This window comes from Lactuca saligna, chromosome 4, assembly GCF_052625555.1.
Source record: "Lactuca saligna cultivar CGN05327 chromosome 4, ASM5262555v1, whole genome shotgun sequence".
NCBI lineage: Eukaryota > Viridiplantae > Streptophyta > Magnoliopsida > Asterales > Asteraceae > Lactuca > Lactuca saligna.
The window spans coordinates 264777855-264801710 of record NC_136420.1 but is presented as its reverse complement, the minus strand read 5'-3'; the positions used below and the strand labels follow the sequence as shown (position 1 = coordinate 264801710).

Genomic DNA, 23856 nt, shown 5'->3' with positions numbered 1-23856 from the left:
CAATCACATGTGATCGAAGCAATAACTATAAGTGTTTAACTTGTATTCCCCCCCCCCCCCATAAAGTATTTAAAACATTTAAAAGCATTTCAAAGGTTGAATAAAGGGGTATGAACTCACTTGGAAGTTTGAAGATAGCGAGATCGAAAACCGGGCAGAGTTTCATCTCGGGAAACGGATTTTTCTCGGGATTCTCGGGAATCTTGGGAGTAAAATCGACTCTCGGGACTTGAGCAAAAAGACCAGAGCTTCGGGTTTGAACGGGCACAGAAATCGAGGCAAGATCGTGAGAGAAAGAGAGAAAATGAACAAATTTTTCGGAAAGGCTCGCATCCCTTTTATAGGGTTGCTGAACCGCCTCCGAACGTGGGGCGTACGGGCGTACGCAGCGCTTACCCGTACGTCATCGCTTACGTATTTCGGATGGGGTGGGTCGGATGGGACGGCGGGTCGGGTAGCTTCGCATAGGGCGACGTGGACGATCCGAGGTCGTGGCCTCGAGTACGCGGGGCGTACGAGGGTACGCAGCGCGTACCTCGGCCCTAGGCTGACTCCTCTTCGGATAATACCGAATTTTTAATAAAAATTATATATAAATTATTTATCAAACTTCAAAAATTCATATCTCCTTCATACGAACTCCGTTTTCGACGTTCTTTATATCCCCGCGAAGGTGAGACTACGATCTACAACTTTCGTTTAGATTCAGTTGGCAAATTCCGAAATTATTTTTATTATTTAATTATTAAAATGACGTGATTAAGGAATTTCTTTAAAAATTCATAACTTCTTTATCTGACGTCGGTTTTTGCCAGACTTTTTACCGTTGAAATACCATTGTCGAGACCTTCGATTCTTGTTTAGGTCATTCCGGCCAAATGTCGCTCGATCTCCGTTTCGAGTTTTTAGCTGTCTGTTGCTAAGCTGAACTTGGAAAATCATAACTTCAATACACGAAGTCGGATTTGGGCGTTCTTTTTACGTACGATCATGGTTTAATGATATTTAAACATAGAAGAATTTAAATAGAAACTTTTTGGACATTTTATTATCAAAGTTAATATTATTAACTCAAAAAATGTTTACAATACTTGACCTATTAGGCCATTACAAAGAGTTGAAATATCGGGTTGTCACAATAGTGTACTCCAAATAGAGTTTTTGAATACTTCATTTTTCGATGATATTCTAATTCCTTCCTCAAAGAGGTTACAGGACTCGATTTTTACTGACTTGAAATAACGGGCTGTTACATCATCCCCCCGTTAGAGGGAATTTCGTCCCGAAATTTTAATACAAAAGAAGAGTCTTAGGGGCTGAGGAAGAGATGTGGATACTTCTATTGCATTTGATCTTCTTGTTCCCACGTGAACTCAGGTCCCCTCTTAGCATTCCATCGGACCTTTACTATTGGAATGCGACTCTGTTTAGTTCGTTTAACTTCCCTATCCATGATCTCGACGGGTTCTTCCACAAAGTTAAGATTTTCATTTAGTTCGATCTCATCGAGTGGAATTACAAGTGTTTCGTCGGACAAACACTTCTTCAGGTTTGATACGTGGAATATTGGATGTACTTTGTTAAGCTCTATTGGAAGTCGGAGTTTGTAGGCTACTGGACCAACCCTTGAAATGATTTTGAAGGGTCCAATGTACCTAGGATTTAGCTTCCCACGTTTTCCAAAGCGTATCATGCCCTTCCAGGGTGAGACCTTCAGTAGTACCCGATCGCCAATTTGAAATTCCAAGGGTTTACGTCTTTTGTCGGCATAGCTCTTTTGCCTATCCCTCGCGGATTTCAGTCGTTCTCGTATTTGCACGATCTTTTCAGTAGTTTCTCTGATGATCTCTGGACCAGTGAGGGTGCTATTAGGGACTAGACCTTTTGCTAGTTGTGTGTCGCCCACTTCCGTCCAACACAGAGGTGATCTGCACTTACGGCCGTAAAGGGCTTCAAATGGAGCAGTATTGATACTAGTATGATAACTATTGTTATAAGAGAACTCAACCAACGGTAAGTGAACATCCCATGCTTTACCAAAGTCGATTACACATGCTCGTAACATGTCTTCCAAGGTTTGGATCGTTCTTTCACTCTGTCCGTCAGTTTGGGGGTGATAGGTTGTACTCATGTCCAATCTTGTTCCCATGGATTTTTGCAATGATTGCCAGAACCTAGACGTGAATCTGCTGTCTCTATCCGAGATGATAGACATTGGCACTCCATGGAGTCGTACGATCTCTCGGATGTAGATTCTCGATAGCTTTTCTATTTTATCAGTTTCCTTGATCGGTAGGAAATGAGCGGACTTGGTTAATCTATCGACTACCCAAATAGTATCTTGGCTACCCTGAGTTTTGGGCAGTTTCGTTATGAAGTCCATGGAAATCTGCTCCCATTTCCACTCAGGAATTTCAGGTTGTCGGAGTAGTCCTGAGGGTTTCTGGTGTTCTATTTTGATCTTGGCGCAAGTCAAACACTTGCTCACATATGTAGCGATCTCTGCTTTCATGTTTGGCCACCAGTAGAGTTGTTTGAGATCTTGATACATCTTGTCTGACCCGGGGTGCACGGAGTATGGAGTCTTGTGTGCCTCGCTCATAACTACCTCTCTAAGTCCACCAAACTTGGGTGTCCATATTCGGTTCATGAGGTAGCGCGCTCCGTCACTCTTGATTTCTAAATTCTTGTCCATTCCCCTAAGGGTCTCACCTGTCACGTTTTCGGGTTTCAAGGCCTCTATTTGAGCTTCCTTGACTTGTGTTGACAGGTGTGAATGGATTGACATGGCTAATGACTTCACTCTTCGGCCAGAGTATCCTTACGACTAAGGGCATCTGCCACGACGTTAGCCTTTCCTGGATGATAGCGAATCTCACATTCGTAGTCGTTGAGCAATTCGACCCAACGTCGCTGTCTCATGTTCAACTCCTTATGTTCGAAGATGTGTTGTAGGCTCTTGTGGTCTGTAAAGATAGTGCATTTGGTACCATATAGGTAGTGTCTCCAGATTTTAAGAGCGAAGACCACCGCCCCAAGTTCTAAATCATGAGTGGTGTAGTTGACCTCATGCGTTTTCAGTTGTCGTGAGGCATATGCAATAACCTTTCCCCTCTGCATTAGTACACAGCCCAACCCTTGCTTCGAAGCGTTGCAATACACCACAAAATCTTCGGTCCCTTCTGGGAGAGAAAGGATGGGCGCACTGCAAAGGGCCTGTTTCAAAGTCTGAAATGCAGCATCTTGCTTTTCTCCCCAATTGTAGGTCACACCTTTCTGGGTTAAGGCGGTAAGAGGCTTTGCGATGCTGGAGAAATTCTGAATGAACCTTCGGTAATAACCAGCAAGACCTAGAAGTTGGCGAATTTCTATTGGTGTAGTTGGCGCAGACCAGTTTTTGATAGCCTTGATTTTTGATGGATCCACGTGGATTCCTTCCTTGCTGACCACGTGGCCGAGGAAGTCCACCTTTCTAATCCAAAACTCACATTTTGAGAATTTTGCATACAGTCTCTCAGTCCGTAACGTCTCTAAAACTTGCCTCAGATGTTGACCATGCTCTTCTTTATTCTTTGAATAAATGAGTATGTCGTCTATGAATACTATCACGAATTTATCCAAGAATGGACAACATACCCGATTCATTAGATCCATGAACACGGCCGGGGCATTGGTTAGTCCGAACGGCATCACTACGAACTCATAATGTCACTCTCCAGGACTCGCAGCTGGTGATATCCCGACCTCAGATCGATCTTGGAGAAGTAGTTGGCTCCTTGTAGTTGGTTGAATAAGTCATCGATTCGGGGTAGGGGGTATCGGTTCCTGATGGTAAGTTTGTTGAGTTCTCGGTAGTCGATGCACATTCTGAATGATCCATCCTTCTTTTTCACGAACAGTACGGGTGCTCCCCATGGCGAGAAGCTCGGCCTGATGAATCCTTTTCCAAGTAGTTCATTCAGTTGGCTGGATAGCTCTTGCATCTCTGTCGGGGCTAATCGATAGGGTGCTTTGGCTACTGGGGTAGCTCCGGGAACCAGATCGATTCTGAACTCAACTTGTCTCGCGGGAGGTATTCCCGGAAGGTCCTCAGGAAAAACGTCGGGAAAATCGCATACATCGGGCACACTCTTGATGTCCTGGACTTCGCGTTTCACATCTACAACATGTGCCAAGAACACGTGACACTCCTTGCATAGGCATTTCCGAGCTTGGATACTTGAGATGATACGAAGAGTGGTACTGGGTTTGTCGCCCAAGACAATGAAAGCTTCGCCGATTGGCAGATTAAGGCGAACGGCCTTATCGTAACATAGAATGTCCGCATGATGAGAACTCAGCCAATCCATGCCAACGATGACATCGAAACTCTTAATCGAGACTAGCATGAGGTTGATTGAAAAGGGATTATCGTTTAAAGTTAGGGTGCAGTTTAAGTATATCTCCTTAGTGCCTTCGGTTTTCCCGTTGGCCATTTCTACTATGAATGGTTCACTTAATGATTGTGGTATTGATTTTAGCAGGCCTTTAAAGTCGTGACTCACAAAACTCCTTTCCGCTCCACTATCAAACAAAATGCATGCATACGAGTTATCGAGAAGAAACGTACCCGTAACAATATTAGGGTCCGCAATGGCTTCATCTTGTCCCATTGCGAAAACTCGGCCCCTTCCGCCGGTATTCCGGTTGTTTGCCTTTGGGCAGTCCCTGCGGTAGTGCCCCGTGTCTCCGCACTCAAAGCAGGTGCGGCTTACCCCGGTATTAGTAGTGGGGACGGATGGTTGGGTTGGCTCTTTGCAATAGCGGGCTGTATGTCCCTTCTTATTACACTTGGTGCATTGAAGATCATGGCAAGGACCGTGGTGGTGGAAGCTGCATCGGTTGCACTTAGGAAGTTTCCCATTATATGAGCTTGTGGGGGCAGGGTTGGCAGGTACAATCATAGCGTGGGTCGCTATTACTTGTTGTTTCTTGGGGTTTTCCTGGAGGGTTTGTCCCCTCCTTTTGTTCCAAGGCCTACTCTAGCCCTGAGCCTCCCTAGGTGGATTTGCGGTTGTTGAAATGATACTGTGTTTTACTCCGTGGTCGATGAGTCGCTGAGCCAGGCGTTTAGCGCTGTTGTAGGTAACTGGGCCGGAAGCTAGGACATGCCCTTGTATCTGGGGTGACAACCCCCAAATGTACCTTTCAACCTTCTTTGATTCTGGGTTGACCATGGTAGGGCACAGTGCAGCGAGGTCGTTGAACCTAGCTGTGTAGGTGACTAGGTCAGACCCAGTCATTTTCAGATTCCAGAGCTCCTGCTCAAGCTTTTGCACTTCGCCCCTTGGGCAGTATTCTTCCAGTAGTAGAACCTTTAGATCGTCCCAACTCATGGCGTTGGCGACAGTGAGCGTCACCGAATTCACATGGTTTTTCCACCAAGTGAGGGCTCGATCTACGAAAGTGCAAGCAGCGAACTTGACTTTGCTTGCTTCTAGGCATGAGCAGATCCCGAAGACCGTTTCGGTCTTCTCGAACCATTGCATTAGTGCAATGACTCCCCCAGTTCCATTAAAAGTTTTTGTCTTAGCGTTAGAGAACTCCTTGTAAGTACATTCTCTTCCTTGGCCATGACCAGTGCCATGATTTGGATGATTCGTGCTGCTTCCCACCCCTCCATTTCCGTGGGAGTTTATTTGTGAGAGGACTGCAGTTATTGCTGCTGTGATAGCAGCCTGGACCATGGCTGGATCATAAGTTGGTGGTGGAGGTGGTGGTGGTGTCGTGCCCGACCTGGGCCTTAGGTTTGGACGAGGAGGCATCGCGCTGCCAAAAGAAAAAAATGGAAAAATTTATAAGTTTTGGTAGTTCAGAGTTGAATGATATTGAGTTAACTTCTAATAGTTCTAAGAAGTTGGGTTTGACCGACACAATGTTTTGAGCTTGAAAGTAAAGTTTGAATAGATGTACCAATGAATTGAACGAATTGCGCATGATTAACAACAACAAGAAAAGGGGTATACCCTTATATATATTAAACATATAGTTGTGTTACAGCGGGGTCTAGACAAAAGTTCTTGGCCTTTCTAAAGGCCTCCGATTACAGAACAATTTAAAGAAAATAATACTTTTATCCGAAGTCCTAATTTATAACAGAATTTGAGAGTCGGGCAAGTACTACTTGCGGCGCGCTTTGCGTTTGGAGCTCGACTCCGTGTCGGACTGCTTCGACTCCATGAGGCGTCTATCAAGCGCAGCTTGTTGTTCTCTTAATTCTGCGAAGGCCGCATTTGCTTGTGCTTGAAATGCTTCGGCGCGAATGTGGATGTCGTTCTGCAACATCTCTAGGCGGTTGATATCGGCCGTGTGGATTTGTACTTCCACATTGACCTCTCGGATTCGGTTGGCTTGCACTCCGGATTGATAGCACTGGTTGGCGAGTTTGCCAACCATGACCGGAAGTGCTCGGTCGGCTGATCCCCCGCCTCTCACGTCATAGAAGTCTCGGCACATGCCGTAGGGAGGGTGTAAGCTTTGTTGTTGGCTCCAATGATGGAGGTGACTTCCCCACACAGGATTGGGTCCTTGGAAGTTCCTCACGTGGACGGGAGGTTGTGGGATTGGTGGATTTATAATTTCTGGCTCCGAATCCATGCCAGAGTCATCCCTTCCCTCCAACTCTATAGGCTCTTCGTCTTCTTCAGGATCTTCTTCGATCCATCCTCCATTACCTTGGTTGGGGTAGTAGGGGTCATTGGGGTGATGGAATCCCGCCATTTAGACTGTACAAGAATAGAGTTAAAAATTTACTATAAGCTAGAGCACATGAAACTTACCCTTAAGTTTAATGGTTGACGGCACTCGAATACTCCCTTAGTATTCTTTAACGATATGCTTTTGGTAAGTTTTAAATTTGTTTTCCATTGCAGGCACTCCTTGGCATACGTTAGTCGCTCTTGGACAAATATAGTTGATCAGGCTATATTCTTCCTAGTTCCGATTACATGTCCCAAGGCGTACCTGTACTGCACAACTTATTTATAATACTTCTAAAGTTATTTACTATGAAACTGTTATTAGTATAAAATGAGTGCATGCTTACCTTAAAACTAATTAAATTTAATTTCAAAAGTATGAATTTTCTCAGAGTGTTTTTTTTTCCCAGTTGAGTTTATAGTTGTATATCAAAAAGGAATGGTTTTGATATACTTAATTCCCTATAAACAAAGCTCTGATACCAATCTGTCACACCCCCAAACCAGAACGGCGGAAACGTTCGGGGGCGGAGGACGTCATATTCAGTATCATAACAGTTCATAGAAAGGAAAGTACACACCACCATATATATTAAAGTTTCCAAGATGTTTACATAATTGTATTCATTACATGTTCAAAAGATAAATACATAAACATCATTCAAAAGAAGTAATTAATGCCAGCGCGTTAATCCCAAAAGTTGATTCCCAAACCTGCTTAGCGGTTCCCTGAGAATACAAGTTAATTCAAGAAAAAGTGTCAACAATTAAGTTGGTAAGTTCATAAGTAGTTTAGAAAAATTGGATGCCATTCCAAAATGGGTGTATGTTTTCCAGAAAACGCGGCATTTCAAATGTAAAGAGTTGTGATTTGTTGTGTTGAAAGTGAATGTATTAGATCCAGAAAATCCCATATTTTCCCTAATGGTTGAGATACGAGTTGTTGTGTTTTCCAAGAAAAACCCTTATTTTCTTATAAAAGTATGAAATGCATATGAATGTTCGTGTTATAAGTTGTAAATAATTGCACCAGGAAAATCCCTTATTTTCCTATTAGTTGTTTGGTTTGTATGCAGGAAAAACCCTTATTTTCCTAACATAAATGGCAGTCAATAAGACCGAAAATCGCAAGAAACCGACGTCCTCAAAAGTTGTGTCATAGTTTTATATAACAAAGCTATACGAAGATCGCATTTGTTAGATGAAGAATAGTTTTAATAGCCACTCGTTCATAAAAGCATAATACCATAATAATTGTATATCCGATGAGTTTTATAACCATACTAAACATAATATACCTGTAACGACGTTCTTCAAGCGTCGCAGCGTTATGACAACTGTCACCCCAAAAGACGGACTGTAGCTAACAGTCAGGGCGCGGGATCATGACTTCCCGTATAGATCTATACACATTTAACACGTTCTCCGAACGGGAGACTCTGGTTATAGACAGGACTTGCAGCATTACTTTCTAATAAATAAAAGTAACGTTTGAAGATATACACGTCTCATGGATTCTCAACTAAGTCTATATTAAAGTGATAGTTTTGTATGCAAAGTTTATCCTTTTTCACAATGTTTGACAAAGCAAGATCATAAGTTTTTAGAATGTATAAAACGACTTAACAATGAAAGGTACTTTGAAATAATTATATACTTTGTATAAGTCTAATGCACGCAAAGTATGAGAAGAGTTTTCCATAATAGTAATGAGTTCCAAGTGATTTATTCGGTAAAACAAGCGAAGTGAAACTTTATAAAATATACGATAATAACCATATGTTTACTTGTATTCCCCCCCTAAAGAAGTATAAAAACATTTAAAATGTATTTAAAGTGTGTTTGAAAGGGGTATGAACTCACTTGAAAGTTTAAAGATAGCAAGATGGAAAACCGGGCAGAGTTTCGTCTCGGGAAATGAATTTTCCTCGGGATTCTCGGGATTCCTCGGGAGTAAAATCGACATTCGGGACTTGCACAAAATGACCAGGGCTTCGGGGTAGTGCGAGCACGGAAAACGAGGTAAAACGCAAGAAAAAGGAGAGAGAATGAGCCATTTTCCCGGGAACCCTCGCATCCCTTTTATAAGGGGCTGAGAAGCATGCGTACGCGGGGCGTACTCCCGTACGCGGCACGTACGGGACGTCACTGCTGACCGCATCCTCGGTTGCAGCGCTTCGGACGGGACGGGGAGGGGTAGCTCGCATAGGGGCGACGTGGACGATCCGAGGCCGTGGCCTCGAGTACGCAGGGCGTACGAGGGTACGCGGCGCGTACTACGGCCCTAGGCTGACTCCCCTTCGGATAATACCGAATTTTTAATAAAAATTATATATAAATTATTTATCAAACTTCAAAAATTCATATCTCCTTCATACGAACTCCGTTTTTGACGTTCTTTATATCCCCGTGAAGGTGAGACTACGATCTACAACTTTCATTTAGATTCCATTGGCAAATTCCGAAATTATTTTTATTATTTATTTATTAAAATGACGTGATTAAGGAATTTCTTTAAAAATTCATAACTTATTCATACAATGTCCGATTTGAGCGTTCTTTTTATGCATGTTTGTAGTTTAACGATATCTATGACTTTCATTTAGACACCTAAGGTCAGAAAGTGTTTTATTGAAACTTTGCGTTTTTACGCAACTTCATATTGCCGGTTTTTGTCGGATAACTTAGAATGGTCATAATTTCTTCGTTATAACTCGGATTTTTGTGTTATTTATATATTTGGAAACCTTAAGACGATACCTACTACATAGTGTAATCCAAATAGAGTTTTTGAATACTTCATTTTTCGATGATATTCTAATTCCTTCCTCAAAGAGGTTACAGGACTCGATTTTTACTGACTTGAAATAACGGGCTGTTACACTTACCTTATACATCAGTGGAAGCTTTGAGATTTTGGGAATTGGATGTTGATGAATTGCATTCTTCGTCGTGTGTTATTGAAGGCAATGAAATGTTGCTAGACGTTCACCATTGTCTATATTAATCTATAATGGGTGTTGTGCAAGTGGGAGATTAAAAGATCTTGTATGCCTAATAGTCATTATAGAATGGTATTTTTAATAAGATATAATCCTATAGGGTTACACCTTGTAGCAAGTTACCACTAATTAATTATTTATTAGTATAATTTGATTATTAATGAATATATCAACAGTCATATTTAATTGGAAAAAACATTATTTAGGGAAATAATATTTTACCAACATACTGGAAATTATTATTTCTATCAAATAATAACAATAAAGACAACAAAGCTAACTTAATATCATATGTTATGATTATTTATGTTGTATACAATATTTTGGTCACTTAGAGTAACCAAATGGTTAAGACTCGACTAATTAGTTAGGTAATATGTAAAGCACACTCCATGTCTTGCTTTTTTAACATCATGGCCAAAAATTCAAGGGTATAGCATGAGATTACATTTGTATTTTTTTATTACATCTCCCATACATGTAAGAAAAGCCTTTCTCCTTTTGCTTTTTTTGTCTTGACTTTTTGATGCATGGCATGACATATAAAAGTAAGCCTTTCTAGTAAATGGAGGTTAATCTTGTGGCTTGTTCTTTCCTCTCTTTGGCTTCCATTTTGCAGAGAGCAATATACCCATATCTTTCCTTTTTCCTTCTTCCAAATGGTGTTAGAAATGAAGAACAATAAGTTACTTTCTATTAAGACTAATTTGGATATATCTTAATAATGTAAACGTAACTTGTTAACAAATGTTTACTATCATATTTTGGTGGTTCAAATCTTGCTTGGTGGATACATTATAGATAACTTCTACATGGAGTTTGAAAGCTATCTTCACAAACTTCCTAATCGCCAAGAGGAACCAATGTCTTCAAAGGTTGTTATACTTTCTTCTTCTTTGGTTATGTTTAATCTTTCTAAGTTCTTGAAAAATGATCATTGGTGGGTTAAAAATTGTTTTAGTTTATTCAAACATAAAATCGCTTCCATTGCTAAACTCATAGTTTTAACTATCTATTTTAGACTATTTTTAAATAAAAACCCAACAATATCATATGTTTGAAATATGATATTGTTTGCTTATTATATTGGGATTTTTATTGACTATTTGAGGATATTTTTCATTGTCACAAAAAAGATTTATGGGTCTAAGTATGCGACAACCAATTTGTTTTTTTAGTGACTTGTGACAATGCAAAAAAGCATTACCAAAATTTATGCAAGCACAAACGAGAAAAAGAAATGAATAACAATATCAATGAAAGAAAAGTATGATAAATATTTGGACAACATTGATAATATGAACTTATTTCTTCATGTTACGATGGTTTTAGATTCCCGATATAAGATGTGTTATCTAGAGTATTACTTAGAGTTTCCTTATGGCAAGGATTCTCTCAAAATAAAAATAAATTTTGGAGTGTGTCAATAATACATTTATGGATTTGTTTGAACACTTCAATAACGTACAAAACATAAAGAGAAATATGTGAAATGAAAAAGGATGGATCATCTTTTAGACAAAAACTATTTATTTTGATGGTGTGGTTGTAGTTGATTTGGAAGATGATTTTGCAAGGTTTTTGGAACAATGTGGGTAAGGGGTTAATTAAACAGCAGTTGAATTTATTTTTTAGATGAAATGGAAAAGTGGGTGAATGATTTTAGAATTTAAACTAGTGTAAACTTAATTCCATAAAGTTTCATGTACTTTCTCATGTCGCTATGCATGTTTTAGGAATGTCGATCTCTAATGTAACATTAAAGTCAACAGCTAGTGTTAGTGGGAGGGTGATTGATGCAACTAGAAGGTCAATTATATAGAAGACCATGGTAGCTTTGATTTACACCCAGGATTGGATACATTCTAGTCAGATCGATATTCAATTTAAAAACATGATAGGTGCATATATGGAAGAATTGGAAGAGAATTTGGTGAAAATAGAACTTGGTAAGTATTTTTTTTCATAATTATAAGTTTATAATTCAATACTAATCTTTTTATTTATATACAAAATGGGAAATGGGGAAGCAGTTCGCTTGGATAAAGATTGAAAATTGATCATTTGACTTTTGATGTTGGTTTCATGTTATGGACTTTTGGTTTTAATGAACTATTTCTATGTTACTTTGATTTTTTTTGCTTTTGTTATTATCTTTAACACTTGGTAGTTTTAATATTTCTTTGAACTATGTTATTAACTTTTGGTTGTAAGGAACTATTTATATGTTACTTTTGGTTGTTTGAAATGTCTTGAAAGTCTTTTTTTTTTTAATTAATTTGTTAGTTTATATACATTTTCTGGAAATGGGTTTAAACCCAAAAACATGTGAATCCATGGGTTGAACCCACAAACCGAGAAACCAAACCATGTTAGAAACCGAAACCACTGGGTTATAAAATCCAAAAACATAATACGTAGGTTAGGTTTGGTTTTACCTCGAAACTGACCCAATCCGGCCCATACTCACCCCTAGGATCTATACGAGTTGGTTAGCACTAAGGTCTTAAGGGTTGTATGAGAGGAGTTTCATGTATGTTTTGGAGGGACAAGGATCATTTAGTCGCCATGTTGGATAAGTAGGCTACGGTCACTCTGGCAGTCGGTGGCATTAGTCAGATAAGGACTAGAGATGTCATTTATCGTAACTTTGCTGCTTACAATCATCCCTTGTCCAAGGAAGAGAGGACCCGGTTGTGAGCTTGTATTGGATAGCAGATGTGGAGAATGATTTCATATTATATTTAACTTGGAGGGGCTAAGGTAAGGTTCGTTGAGAGATTTCTATGTGATGGGTGAGGGATTGTTGGGGTCTGATTATTTTGATCATTTCTTCAGCCGAGCTAGAGAATATGACATAGGAGGACTTCATGAGGAGATTTCTGAGAGGAGTATGTTCCTCCAGTAAAGGTGGAAAGGAATCAAGGATAGCTCGAGAGTATATGGCTCTCTGACGACCACTGAATCAGTGACAAATATTACCAACACGTTCATGGGTAGGGAATTGTTCTGCTTCGAGTACAAAGGATATAATGATGTCTTGTTACTATGATATGATGAGGACGGAGAGATGGGAGTTCATGAGCATGACAATATGTTAGACCCTTTCTAAGTGGATAACTTCAACCAAGGGGAGAGAGTTGGAGTTGGAAACATAACAACGAAAATAAAAGTAAGATCAATTTCATGTGATAATGCCAACTATCAAGAGGTCCATTGTTGATGATATTCGTTCAAGAGGGCAGGGTAGCCATAATTGTTCAGATATGGGAAGATGCATGAGGGTACTTTTTGTACAATAGCTTTTGAGGTATTTCAAATATGGTCATGAAGTTCATCATAATCAGGGAAAGATGAGAGTGTGTTTTCTTTGCAGTCAGCCAGGTCATGTCAATAATGCTTGTCCTGACCGAGCCAGATGGATGGTTTTAGATCCATTAAATATAGCTTTGTAATTGTTAGATGGATGTCAGGGATAACAGAGGTCCCAAGGTACAAGGTTTGAGCTTATTAGATTTTTATAGATGAAGAAAGTGCAGCATCCGCTGATGTCGATGGTATGCTTTCATTTATGTTTTTGATGTCTAATTGTGTTCTTTGATGCTCTTGAGGGATGGTACATATTGACTCTGGTCTTGTATTAGTTTTGAAATTCTTAGTCGAGTTATTTATTAGGTTGCACGTTGTTAGTGAGGTCATTGATGTGGTTTGCAAACTTAAAGGCATATGGTAGGACGTTTAAAAGTTCTTTTAGCCTTCTAAATGATATGCATGGTTAGGATCATTATAGTCTTCAAATTTCTAACTTAACCTTACTACCTGTTCTTGTCTGATAAAGGTTCTAAACTGGAGTTAATTATTCAAATGACTACTTGGTTCTGTATTATTCATGGTTGCTTAGAACCCAAAAAATATAGTTGTTTAGACCAGTTCAAGGATCGAGTGACCAAGGATGGTAGTAGAAACAAGTCATTTCCATGTGGGGGAGAGCTATCTAATCATAATGAAGGATTGAGAATGCGTATAATCGGAAAAAAAAATAGAATTTTTTTAACTCTACTTTTTCTTCAAAATAAACAATTTTTAAGCAAAACGTCTGTCCGGCTTCAAAAACAAAAAAAAAAATGCTTAAAAGGGGGTTTTAAAACAAACACCACAAAACTATTATATTTAAACATAAATACAGCGTGTTAAACTTGAGTCATAATATTTAATCTTTTTTTTTTTTTTTTACATTTTCAAAAAATTTCATAGAAATCATTTTTTAACAAATGATTTTTTTGATGTTATAATTTTTTACTATTTTTTTATTCTTTTTTTTAATATTTTCTTACAACATTTTTTTATAACTTTTATAAAACCATTTTATCTTTTTACAACATTTTTAATAGCATTTCAAGAAATTATGACTTTTTTTGGGACTTTTTTATAATTTTTAAAAATACTTTCATTAAAGACAAGTCTTATGAAAGTGTAAAAAAGTTATATATATATATATATATATATATATATATATATATATATATATATATATATATATATATATATATATATAACAAGTTTAAAACGTTGTATTAAAAAATTATATAAAACTTAAATTTTCAGTTAAAATGTATAAGAAAATGTATTTTTATTAATATTTACAAAATATTTTTGTTTAAAAGAAGTTGTAGTAAAATTATATGAAAGTGTAAAAAAGTTTAAAACTTGTAACCCAAGTTTAACAGGTATTGAAAAATATAAACAAGTTTATAACTTTTTTTTGTAAATAAGTAGAACAATTAGTAAAAATTTATATAAAAAATTGTAAAAGAATGTTAAGAAACACTAAAAATTAAGAAAAAAAAAGATTGTAAACAATTCTAAAAAGTCTTTAAAAGGTTGTAGGAAAATTACTTTGTAAGCTAAACTAAATTTGAAACTAATTTGTAATAAAATTTAATATTTAGATCAAATTCGTAACAAAATTTAGTATTTAGGACAAAAAAAAATGAATGAAAGCTTGCCATGCTCAACCTTAAAATAAAAGGTAAACATATCGAAAAAACCTAAAATAACAGGTAAATATATCCAACAAAATTAATTTATTACGTTTTAAAAGAATAAAATATGTATGTTGGTCACTCAAAAAGAAACAAATTAATTATTATGAAAAAACAATCATAATCCAAAAATTAAATTAAGTTGTAATTTTTTTTTTTTAAACTTTTTAAACACTTTTCTAAAACGTCTAAATAGAACACATAAATTGAAGTATTTTTTTCTTAGTTTTTAAACCTTTTAAAACATTTTCCTTATATTTTCTCAACCACCATATGTTGTAAAAAAAAATTTATAAAGATTTGTAAAAAAGTTTAAGTATGTTTTAAAAATACATGAAAAATAAGTTTTTAAAAAATATTTTTTTATAAAAACAATTCTAAAAAATTGTAACTTATAAAAAGATATTAAAAAAAGTTATAAAAAATACAAAAAAGTTATAAGGTAATAATACTTTTAAAAAAATCAATAACTACATAAACATTAGTATAATTAGATGACAACTCGTATATTATATGTTTGATTGATATTAATAAAACAACATAGAGATTATAAGAATAACAATGATTAATCAAGCAAACAAATATTTTTATTTTACATAATTTGTACATCTAATCATTTAAGGTATCTACTTGAATATGTTTTCGATTATTTATAGTGTTTTGAAAATGAAATACTAATTTTATAAGATTATATACTGATTTCTTAAACCATATTTATTGTTAATAATCTAGGAAAAAATTTAAAATTAAGAAGAGTAAAATGACAAATGACATAATGTTAATAAAAATGTATATTAAAGTGAGACATGAAAAAAAAAAAAAAAAAAACTTTAATTAGTATAAAAATATAATTATTTTTTATTTAGAATGTTTTTTCTAATAAAATATGTCTATTTAAGTAATTAAGATCTTTATTTAGTGATTTATCTACACAAAATTCCAAAGCCCATGAAATTTTGGGCCCTATCCGAGTCACAGAAAAAGGCAGGGCACATTTCGTTCCATTGGTTCCACGGAGATCTTGACATCTATGAGTCAAATGATCGATTGAACTATTCTACATCAACAGATGTCACCAATTTTTGCATCTTAGCTCTCATATCTGCATGATCCTGTCTATAAATGTAAGTATTTCTAGTCTTTCTACTTCACTTTCGATGTATTTACATTCTCGTTCTAGGTTTCTTCCCTCAACTGTTCATTCTTTCTGTGATCGTGGACATCTTATGTAAATGAAACATTGTATGATCACGTATTCAACTCTACACAATATGCATAAAGATCGATTAAACAACAAAAGCTGGATATTGATCGATGTCTTGCAATTTACATATCAAGTCAAAATTGCTGTTGAAATCAAAATTATTACGACTTTGATAACTGAAATCATTACCCTGTCACTGTTAACACGTTTCTAAGGACTGAAATTCATTTTGCCACCAAACAGAATAAGATTGTGTATTGATCAACTTATAGAACAAAATCGAGCAATTATGTGTTTAATTTGGTGATCAAGAGAAGTAAAATCATCAACAAAAAGTGTAATCAGTTCAAATTTGTTACTTGAATTTCAAAATCTACTTGTATGTCACTTCTAAATAGTGTTAATACTGTAATCTCAACTGTTTTATTATGGCAACTTATGAACTCCATTACGTTTGACATATGATTAGAATGGCTATGGGGGCGAGCTGGATGCAAAGTAAAATTGGTGATTTTGGTTCCAATACAACATTAAAGGAACATCATTTGTCATTACTATTAAAGTGTGATGGATTTGATAAAACATCATCAAGAAGAATCAACTGGCCATTGCAAATAAGTAAGAACAAAATGTCTAAATTTTGTTCATCACTTTGTGATCCAATCACATCGACCTTGCAGAAGAAGACCAATGAACCATTGAGTATGGCAAGTGAGTGACAACTTATTTGATAAATATTGGATGACATGGATTCTACCATATCTATTCATTGGCATCCCAATGATGATATTTCATTCTATTATTTTCTTGGGTTAAAAAAAATTGTGTATTATTCTGCAAGATAGATGAATCAACTCTGGTTATAATTCGACATGGTGAATCAATGTGGAATGAAAAGAATCTGTTTACTGGATGTGTTGATGTGCCCTTAACAAGAAAAGGAGTAGAAGAAGCAATAGAAGCTGGAAAGAGAATCAGTACAATGCCATTTGACATTGTGTACACGTCAGCATTGGTTCGTTCTCAAATGACAGCAATGCTTGCCCTAACCCAACACTGTTGCCAAAAGGTATTCTATTTTAACCTTCTACACTTCTCAAAATTACTATGAGATTCATTGATTTGTTTATTATAGCTGATCACATATCCTATTTTTTATGTGATCTTGTTAAAACATTGTGGTTTGAAAAATCTACCTAGTTATAGCAATGACATATTGACATCCAAGAATCTATCTGTTTTGAACTTGAAGGTTCCAATAATTATTCATAATGAGAATGAAGAGGCCAAAATTTGGAGTCAAATCTACAGTCAGGAGACAAAGAATGAGTCGATTCCAGTTGTTAAAGCTTGGCAGTTGAATGAGAGAATGTAATCTTGTGTGTCTTTCTTTCTCTCCTTTTCAACAAATCAAAAACTTGAAAATATATATATATATATATATATATATATATATATATATATATATATATATATTTGTTTTATGTTATTTAATTAATTTCCCCATTCTTTGTGGTAGGTATGGGGATCTTCAAGGTCTGAACAAGCAAGAAACTGCTGAAATATTTGGTAAAGAGCAAGTTTATAAATGGCGTAGAACATATGAAGTTAGGCCTCCTAATGGTGAAAGCTTGGAAATGTGCTTACAAAGAGCTGTTGCCTTTTTTAAAGACAATGTAAGCTAATTCTTCTTCTTTTATTATTATTATTTAATATAGTATGGTAGAACTTTATAAGTTCCATATATGCCCCTTGGTTGGTTTTATATAAAAGGGTCCAAGAAAATTAAAATGTTCATTTGTAATAAGATAAAACAATGTCGTCAATACTTTTAAAATATAAAGTTTAAACATTTATATATTGCTGATGTGGAGTTTTATCATTATGTACAGATAGAACCACAACTTATGGCTGGAAAGCATGTAATGGTTGTTGCCCATGCAAATTCCCTGAGGTCCATTATCATGTATCTTGACAATTTAACCCCTCAAGAGGTACCAAATCTTTCATTAGTCCACATGTTTTTCACTATTGTTTTTTGATCATGTAATTTTTTTTTTTTTTTTTTCCAAAAGGTTATCAACTTAGAACTATCTACTGGGGTACCAATGTTGTACATATATAAAGATGGAAAATTCATCAGGAGGGGAAGTCCTGCAGGACCTAATGAGGCTGGTGTTTATGCTTATACTTCGGTAACAACTTTAATACCCATCTATCTAAAAAATAATATATATTTATTGCCTTCAACTATTATAGTAATTATAATTGGTAAATAAGCAAGTAATCCATGATAATAGCTAAAATACGTTGATTGTTTTAATTTAAAAGTCGTGTTTCGACGCAAAAAGTTGAAACAAAGACTAAATTTTGTTTTTAAGGTAACACGGGCAAGATAAAGTGTTAATTCGAGTCCAAATCATAGATTATCCAAAACCTTTATAAGTTGCAACCATAGTTGTTGAAAGCGAATAGTGGTAAATAGCAACAAGCTATCTATATGCTATGTACTGATAGCGATGAAATAACGACCTCTATTTTGTCTTTAGTGATAGGCATGAAAAAATTAGAATATATTCGTTATGGTCAACTATTATAGCTATTATAAATTTATAATCAATGAATACGGAAACAAACCATTAAACTAACTACTAAAATTTAACACTTTAGTCTTAATACTTATATTTTGATTGCCCTCAAGCAAACATAGAATCAATTCAGGTCATAATCGTTCATTCACTCATCGGAGTCATGTTGTTGTGCCTAGAGGTTCCTACTTAATCGCTCGGTAGTTGAAAAGGAGCATACCACTGCGATAAAGGAGGGCACCATGAAGGAAACAGATGCACGAGACTTTATCCCACATTCTAGAAATATCCAGATGAAGAGCTGCCAACCCACTAGGACTGAACCCGTTTATCCTGAATCTCGGCTCTCATCTTTGCGTGTGCATGCTTAATTTCTCTCTATTGTGACAAGAATCTCAAGTCACATGCATCTGTTCCAACGCTTTGGTATCCAAAACCCTCAGGGTGCGTTTAATTGCGGAAAAATGGGCAGTTTTCCGGAAAAAGTTTCCAAGAAAAATGAGAATTTTGAAAACGCTTTTAGTTCGTGTATTTTTCTAAATTCTTCATTGAAAATGAAAATTTTCCGTTTTCTAAAATTACAAAGAAGTTGGAAAATTTTGGAAAACCGATAATCATTGTTTTCCATATTTTTCTAGTTTCAAGTTTTTTCTAAAATATATACACACATCAGCTCACCCCATCCGCCTCTACCAACCCGCATCCTTAACACCCCCAACCCACCAAACAAATATACCTACCCACACCCACTCCCAAGCCCACCCACATCCCATAAACACACACGACTGCCGCCACCACCACTACAGTTGCCATCATCGACACCACCACTGCCCCCCCAATCGCCACCGCCCCCATGTCCACCCTACCACTGCTGCCGTTTTCTAAAAATAAAAACTGATAGAAAAATATACATCTAAACAAGTTTTCTAATTTTCTAAAACTGAAAATGAAAGTTTAATAAGTTTTAACTAAACGTATTTTCTAAATTTTCCAATGAAAACGGGAAACGAAAACTGAAAATGGAAAATGAAAAACAGAAAATGAAAACTGTTTTTCCGTAATTAAACGCAACCTCAGTTTCGTATCTCCCTAGTGTCCATGTCGAAGGAAAGCATCAACTTAGTAACGAAGTACCCTCCACATATCTAACTGTCAAAAGAAGTACTAGTCGCTCACTCGTTGAGCTAGAAATACCGCTAATGTATAAAGGAGGTTGAGGTATACCTCCAGGCGTATAAGTCCCTAATGTAGAATGAATTCCCGGTGTTGGAGCAGATGCATGTGATAAAGAGGGGTCGGTGAGACATGGGTAACTCCTTTAGATGATCCTTAGTAGCAAGCATTTTTAGATATTTTTTGTTGGTTTGTTTAAATTTGGTATTTTAGACTTGGTTATTTTTTGTATGTTTTAGATATTTTTTGTTCATTACTCTCCGATTTCTAAAGTGGTTAAGTCTCTTGGTTCGATACTAACCGTAATGATTATAAAAACAATTAACATAATTGTTATGTAATTAATAAATATCTAAGATCATTATTAAGGTCGTATCATCCAAGATTTGATATTTGTTAATCTTATCGGTCATACAAGTAACTCTTACACAGATTGCTCTTTTAGTGTAAACACACATATTAATTCGAACCTAAAAAACTCGATGTGTAATTTATATACTAGTTTTAAATTTACAAAAAGGTTTTGTCACAACAACAGGGGACTGTTACACAACAAGGCAGTGTACCTAACCGTATGTTTTGGTCGCATCAAGAACTCACTATCTAACCACCTCTATGATCTGTATGCGCCAGTGACAAGCGTTCTAGAAAGCCTTGGAACTCAAATATAAGACACAAATACAAGGCACATGAGAAGGGTACTAACAAGTATCTTGTGGCTAAATATTTGGAGTCTCACATTGTCGACGATAAACCGATTCTTGAGAAGCGAAACGCTCATGTAGAGCAAAATACATGATCATGACTGACCATGTGCCGACAGTTGTTTCCATATCCAAGAGACCAAGCAGCAACACTTCATACGGCCTTTCCTTTTTAGTACATTGAACTTTATTGTATTGTGAGCTTCCACCCAAGTTACCCATTTTCTTCCCCGCTTGACCACGTGGCTTGGATAACATATCTAAAGGGCCTTTCCTTTTTAGTATTTTCCATGGAGCCGACAAACGAAGCGGGTCTCTTTACATTACTTGGGTTCCTTTGTACATCTTGCATTAGACCATCTCCAACCCTTAACACTATTTTTTTACAATATACATATAATTATAGTGTAAAAGATAGTGTAAACACTAAAGTCCTCCAACCCATTACATGATATTTAAACACTAAAAAGCATATTCTAGGTATATTGTTCTTTATTCAACACTATATATAGTGTTACACTAAAATCCAATACTATATACAGTGTTAGGTATAGTGTAGTGTTGGAGCAATATGGTGTAATTTTATAATGTAAAAGTAACTTTTTAGTGTAGGGTTGGAAATGCCCTTATCAACGGAATCGCAAGTGTTGTTAAGAGTCGGTACGGATGTTTCTTGATGTCATATAGATGGTGGGACCCAAAAGGAAGGGTGTACTTCCCGTAGACATTTCCAACTAGTCTAGCTTATTCTTTACAATTTAGGAATGAAAAATGACTAAATTGGGGATATAATTTTTTCAAATTTTGATGGTTGACCCAAAAAACAATGTAATTCAAACGGTAATAAGGACATCAATCGTACTAGAGATTTTGGTACTCGGTTCGAATCTATAAACTCCATCAAATTCCCTTCCTCGACCAATTATTTGGTTTGTTGAAAGATCTTGAAAAGAAAAAAGACAATAATCCGGGAAAATGTTACATTACATATCAATCCACGAGTAGTTTAGTTTGTGGCAAACTCGTTTTATGGAAAAATAGCTATATAAATGAGAAATTAGGGAGGCATAACACAAAAGATAATGAAATAGATAGGGCAAGATCAACAGTACGCCACATGAAATCTTTTAGCCCTAAACTAGGCTTTGATACCAACTAAACTAGAAAGAATTGAGGGTGAAAATACAATATTGGTTGTATTTTATATTAAAGATAATTGAGAAAAATACCTGAGCACAGATAGTTAAAAACATGACACTAGTTAATCGAATAATGTACATTTTCTATTTTACAAGTAAATAGAAAGAAATAAAAAAGCATTAAAGTAATAATGTTTACTTTTTAAATTTATAACCGATCTATAGTTTAATAACATGAAATGATTGAATCCACTTGTAATTTTGGTTTTTAACTCGGGCTTTTGCTCCTTAAATTTATATTGCCGTGATATTACTATGATTTAAGCTTTAATGATAAACTTATGTTATTTATTCTTTTAATAGAATTTGGCTGTTTATAAGGAGAAATATGATGAGATGCTGCAAGTAACCCCTAAAAGAAGGTAGTTTAGTTTTTCATTTGTAATCATTTAAGATTTTATAAACTGTCACTCTCATGGAGTAGGCGTAAATGTTACTTGTCTTCCAAAATCACGTCTATTTGGTCCTTCTATGTTATGTAATGGAACAATATAAATATGATTTTGTACTATAAAATATTATTTATCAAAAATAAATACTTATTTTGCAAAAATAGACGGAAATTATGTTTGCAATATTGTTCATAATCAGAATTTCAGGACACTTTCCATTCTTGTTATTTTCGTGATTTCAACACCAATTATGTTGACCGTGATACTCATTTTTTTTATTCCATTAGGTGTAAACAATTAATTTAATTTAATTTTTTTAGTTTTTGATTGGAAGATAAAACAAGTGGAATAATTACAAAAAGTTATATTGTTAATTTTTTGAACGATTCAAACAAAAGCATCAAAGGAAAGACTATATCGTGAATTAAAATGTATTTGTTTAGAAAATCTGTATAGGCAATCCATGTTAAAAAAATGTGAAATGGCTCGCTCTTAATGTACATGGGTTCATTACATTTTGCAAAGTAAATTCAGAGGTAGATATTGGACATAATTGGTTTCGGATTTTGGGCTTCGATTAGGCCCATTACCAGTTAAATTGAGCAGGTCGCTTTAATATATATATATATATATATATATATATATATATATATATATATATATATATATATATATAGAGAGAGAGAGAGAGAGAGAGAGAGAGAAAGAGAGAGAGAGAGAGGTGGGTTCAATTGAGAAAATAAAAAAGGTTGAGAATTGGGGAATCATTCTCAGTCACTCATTTAATTATCCTCTAAACATAAAGGACACGGTGGTAAACTTGTAAATATGATATAATAACCTTCAAACACAAATACGTAAATGTATAGAATTAGATAACAGTTGAAATTCATTCGTTTTTTGTTTTTTCAATCCAACCTTTAATTCTGCTTGAATAAGAACATATCTTCAACATCTACGATTAATTATACTCCCAGCATCATTAGAACAACATGATCGATAATCAACAAAAGATTCAATTCGTATCATTCATTCAACATCGTTCATCAAATAAAACATCGAAATTAAGGTTAGAAAAATATCAAATCATTTTTTGTTTGAAAATTTTCATATATTTCTCTACCAATCTACTATTTTGTAAGATTTAAATAGTCAAAGTATCATATTTATTACATTTTTAAAAAAGTTAACTTGTAAGCATTCCAACTGTTTGATGAAATACATAAACTAAATTACTACGTTATATTCACATATGAATATGTTTTCTCACCTGAATCAATATGTGATTATTAAAACACCAAATAAATATGTAAGTCTGTATGTTATTCATATGTGAATAACATATAAAAGTTATATATATTTCTGAAAACACCTTGCAATATTCATATATGAATATACTGTGCAATATTCACATATGAATATACCAACTATTATTCATAAGTGAATATACGATCTAATATTCAAAAGTGAATATACTATGTACTATTCTCATTTGATATATCATGTAATAATATATAATATTAAAAAAGACTCGGTTATAACATTTGGGATTAGTCGAAAGCCCATTTATATTGGACCCGAAACCTACTACAATTAGTTCACTTTATAAAAGTTCAAAAAATTTGGAAAATAAATAAATCCGAGAACACAAAATGCCACAGAACAATCAGAAGGAGACTATTCGAAATAATCACTTTCTTACAACCATCATTGAACAATAACACATTTCCAAGGTTTTGTAAAGTATTTTGCAAATTTACTTAATTAATGTTCTTTACTATAAAAACCTTCCGTAATCATATATTGAACAACACA

General features: G+C 35.3%; 1 protein-coding gene across 3 annotated transcripts; it reads left to right on the top strand.

The window, feature by feature from the left end:
• Positions 1–15752: 15752 nt before the first annotated feature.
• LOC145043579 (2,3-bisphosphoglycerate-dependent phosphoglycerate mutase 1-like) lies at positions 15753–22212 on the top strand. Of its 3 annotated transcripts, none has more exons than XM_078992276.1 (8): positions 15753–15905; positions 16455–16696; positions 16831–17054; positions 17238–17356; positions 17505–17661; positions 17878–17979; positions 18061–18180; positions 18753–21884. In XM_078992276.1, the coding sequence occupies exons 2-8, from the start codon at positions 16456–16458 to the stop codon at positions 18942–18944; spliced, it is 1155 nt and encodes a 384-aa protein (XP_078848402.1). In that variant the 5' UTR covers positions 15753–15905; position 16455; the 3' UTR covers positions 18945–21884. The 3 variants fall into 3 exon arrangements, with proteins under 3 accessions (XP_078848402.1, XP_078848403.1, XP_078848404.1); XM_078992277.1 differs by lacking the exon at positions 18753–21884 and adding an exon at positions 21953–22212 and having other exon boundaries at positions 15758–15905; XM_078992278.1 differs by lacking the exon at positions 15753–15905 and having other exon boundaries at positions 16585–16696; positions 16827–17054; positions 18753–21891.
• Positions 22213–23856: the final 1644 nt, after the last annotated feature.

Coding starts and splice junctions, on each gene's coding strand:
- LOC145043579 (XM_078992276.1), top strand. CDS start 16,456: ATGGCTATGGGGGCGAGCTGGATGCAAAGTAAAATTGGTGATTTTGGT. Junction 17,662..17,877: donor TTGCCTTTTTTAAAGACAAT/GTAAGCTAATTC, acceptor CATTATGTACAG/ATAGAACCACAACTTATGGC. Junction 17,980..18,060: donor ACAATTTAACCCCTCAAGAG/GTACCAAATCTT, acceptor TTTTTCCAAAAG/GTTATCAACTTAGAACTATC.